Source organism: Galeopterus variegatus, unplaced genomic scaffold, assembly GCF_000696425.1.
Source record: "Galeopterus variegatus unplaced genomic scaffold, G_variegatus-3.0.2 Scaffold247, whole genome shotgun sequence".
NCBI lineage: Eukaryota > Metazoa > Chordata > Mammalia > Dermoptera > Cynocephalidae > Galeopterus > Galeopterus variegatus.
The window spans coordinates 813,797-816,941 of record NW_007726358.1 but is presented as its reverse complement, the minus strand read 5'-3'; the positions used below and the strand labels follow the sequence as shown (position 1 = coordinate 816,941).

The 3,145-nt window shown below is 39.8% G+C and overlaps 1 protein-coding gene across 1 annotated transcript in view; it reads left to right on the top strand.

The window, feature by feature from the left end:
* Positions 1-2,407: 2,407 nt before the first annotated feature.
* LOC103585519 (rho GTPase-activating protein 32-like) overlaps positions 2,408-3,145 on the top strand; it is a 69,143-nt gene continuing 68,405 nt past the window's right edge. Inside the window, exon 1 of the mRNA XM_008566502.1 lies at positions 2,408-2,440. Coding sequence (XP_008564724.1) covers positions 2,408-2,440 — 33 coding nt within the window. The remainder of the gene's footprint in view (positions 2,441-3,145) is intronic.

Sequence of the window (3,145 nt, the reverse complement as noted above, 5' to 3'; positions counted from 1 at the left end):
CTGCAAGGCTTTGGAAAACCAGGCCCTGTGAAGTACATTTGCTTTATGCATACTCCACATCGGAGCACATTCTTTGTGCTTGTTATTTGTAATTCAAAGGTGATTGAAACTGTCTAACTTTCTAGGAAGTTATTTTATTACTAGACATAGCCACATAGAGAGTTTAAATGTAAATGGTGTGTGCTTTTATGAATGCATGTTCAGTTGCACTTTGTTTTCTCTTTAATTTTATATTGAAAAATGGTGCTGATTCTGTGTAGCTGATATTATAAATTCTATTTGGAAGCGTAGTTAAGTGATGATTATAACATGAATAAATAGGGAAAATTGTGTATTTTCTGTGAATGAATATCAATTAATGAACTATTTTCTAGAAGAGAACTTTTGTAATCTTTGATTTGGAACAACAGAATAAAATGACTTCAAACTATGTGCTTTCAGTAGAAATTTAAGGCATTTTATTTTTTAAACACGTAGGTGAAAAAATTAGTTTATCAGACAATTGAGTAATATATTTTCCCTTTAATTATGTTCGCTTTATCTTAAAAAAGTAAACAATGACTTATGTTAAAGTGTATTTATTCATTTACAAAAATATACTGAGTAGCCAAAATGTGCTTGGAACTTTTCTGGTCTTGGGGAAAATAATGCTGGACAAAGCATACATGGTCACAGACAAGTTAAACTATTGGTTCAAAAACACTTTCTTGAATCCTCTAAAGTCCCTTGGACCATTGTTTGGTTTGTTGGCCTAATTGTTCCCATTTTGTCTTTTTAGGCAGAGGTTTTCCTGTTAGGCCCCTTTGCATAGCCTGTGGAATTACCTTTGGGTCGTGTTTCCACCCACAGTCCAGTCAGTTGTGATTGCAGAGGTGTGGTCCATGATGTTCCTCCCTCATATGTATTATAGGCTGGGCTGGTTTCCTCATTTTATCTTTACATATATGTTAGGGACAGTGGCCTATCCAACTTGGAGAGCTTGTTTTCAAGAGCTTTTTAATATTTTAATTTTCAGTCTGCAAAAAAGTCATTATCATTTACCAACTCAATCCATTGGATTCTTTTTTATTCTTTTACATTTTTACGTCAATTTATGAATAATTTACAGAATAAATAGTGAAAAGCCATTTTATTAGATATTTTAATAAGAATTTAAGCATAGCAAACCTCTTACGTCAAGAAAATTTTGGTGCACAAATACCATAGAAGATGAAATAGTATTGCCACTTTTTAATATATATATATATATATATATATATAAAAAGATGAAATAGTATTGCCACTTTTTAATATATATATATATATATTATCAAAACAAGGTGATCAGGTCATTGCAGAGTATTGCATGATGAAGTTCTTTTGGTTGAAAAATTAACTGGGGGAGAGTAGTATTTTCATTTTTGCCCTTAGAAATACTTTGTTCACTCAATTCTTAAGTTATACCATATTCATCTTGGATGTTATAATTAGTCTGAAAAGTCATGCACATTATAATTGTTATCATCATTATCAGACTCTAGAGTGCTGTTGTCTCTTTGCATCCATCTTTGATGTTTTTAATCATTGTAAGATGTCTTTCTTGGTCATTTTTCTTCTCTTTTCCATTATACATGGACGATGGAAACTGTTGAATTAGCAAATATATTCAATGAAAGTGAAATGAAATCTACAAAGATGGTGTCTACAAGCTTTTTTTTTTTTTTTAATGGTCCATTCAGCCTTCTTGTACTCAGCAGTTATACTGCTATTGTTATTTTTAATTAGCATATTCATTGTTAGGAATCATACTTATTCTTGAAGCCCCTTATCCAATCTCCTCCCCCCCACCCACCCAATAATCATAGATTTGTTCTCTCCATCTGATAGATTAACTTTCTCTGTTGGTTTGTTGCCTAGATGATCTGTCTGGTACTGAGACAGGTGTGATCAAGTCCTCCCCTACTATTGTAAGTCAGATGCTTCTTCTATTACTCTGGAGTGTACTTTGTGGAGAAAGAGGACCTCTTTTTTTTTTAATTTCTTTTGGTCTCCACTGGTGCCTCTCCTTGTGTCAATGCAGTTGAGAGTCTGGCATGCCATCTGCATGGTAGCTGTGACTGCTGCTATAAAGACTAGCTGCTTTTGCAGCAGCATGGCAATGGCAGTGGCTATAATGGGCTACTTGTGTGAAAATCGTATTTTTGATGGGCTCTTTTCTGGGTTGCAGCTGGGCTCAGCTTCCTCCAACTCCGTGCCTCAGGACCCCAGCAGGGCCCCAGGGTGGTAGTGGCAGCTTGCCTAGTTGTGGCTGGGTTTGGCTTCCCCTGGCTCCATGCCTGATTTTAAGATGTTGTAGAGCAGTTGGCAGGGAGCAGGAGAGGGAAAGGGGGAGGTAAATAGAGTGGGAAGAGGAGGAAGGAGGGGGAACATGATCGAGGCTCATAGCACCCCTGTCATTCTGGTAGGAGACATCAGGGGTTTCCAGTGGCAGCTTGGTCATTGCTGGGCTGGATGCAGATGTCAGGGAGGTGGCTAAAGCCCTCAGTCCGCGACTGCCGCAAATTGGGAGCCTGGGGCACTTCCTGCAGTGGCTTGCTGGTCATCACTGGGCTGGTTGTGGAGGACAGGGGGTGTGGCCAAAGCCTCCTGCCCCCACCACTCCAGCTCAGGGTCCTGAGGCGCTTCCTGCAGTGGCTCAGTGGTTGTCACTAGGCTGGTTGTGGATGTGGGTGGTGAGGTGTGGCTGAGGCCCTCGGCCCCCACCGCCCGAGCTCAGGAGTCCAGGGTGCTTCCCATGGTGCTTTGGTGGTCATCACTGGGCTGGTTGCTGATGTTGGGGAGGGGGACATGGTGAAGACCTTGGCCCTCCCCACTCCTTGGCTTAGGAGCCCAGAAGGCTTCCAGTCCGTCTAGGTTTTATAGGTGTTCTTTGGTGGTGTTAGATCTTTACTAGTTCACATCGGAACTTTGTCTCTGATTTGTGGGTATTCTGTTTTTTCTTTCCGTTCTGTATTTGATTATTTGCTATTCCCACCACTTAATCTCTGCACTGGAACTCATTTGGTGTTCTTTGCTTTCTTCTAAAATAAGAGAACTTCCTGTGGGGACCAGCACTTGAGACTGTAGTTGAGCTAAGTTAAATTGCTTCATTGAAGCTGATTCCCTG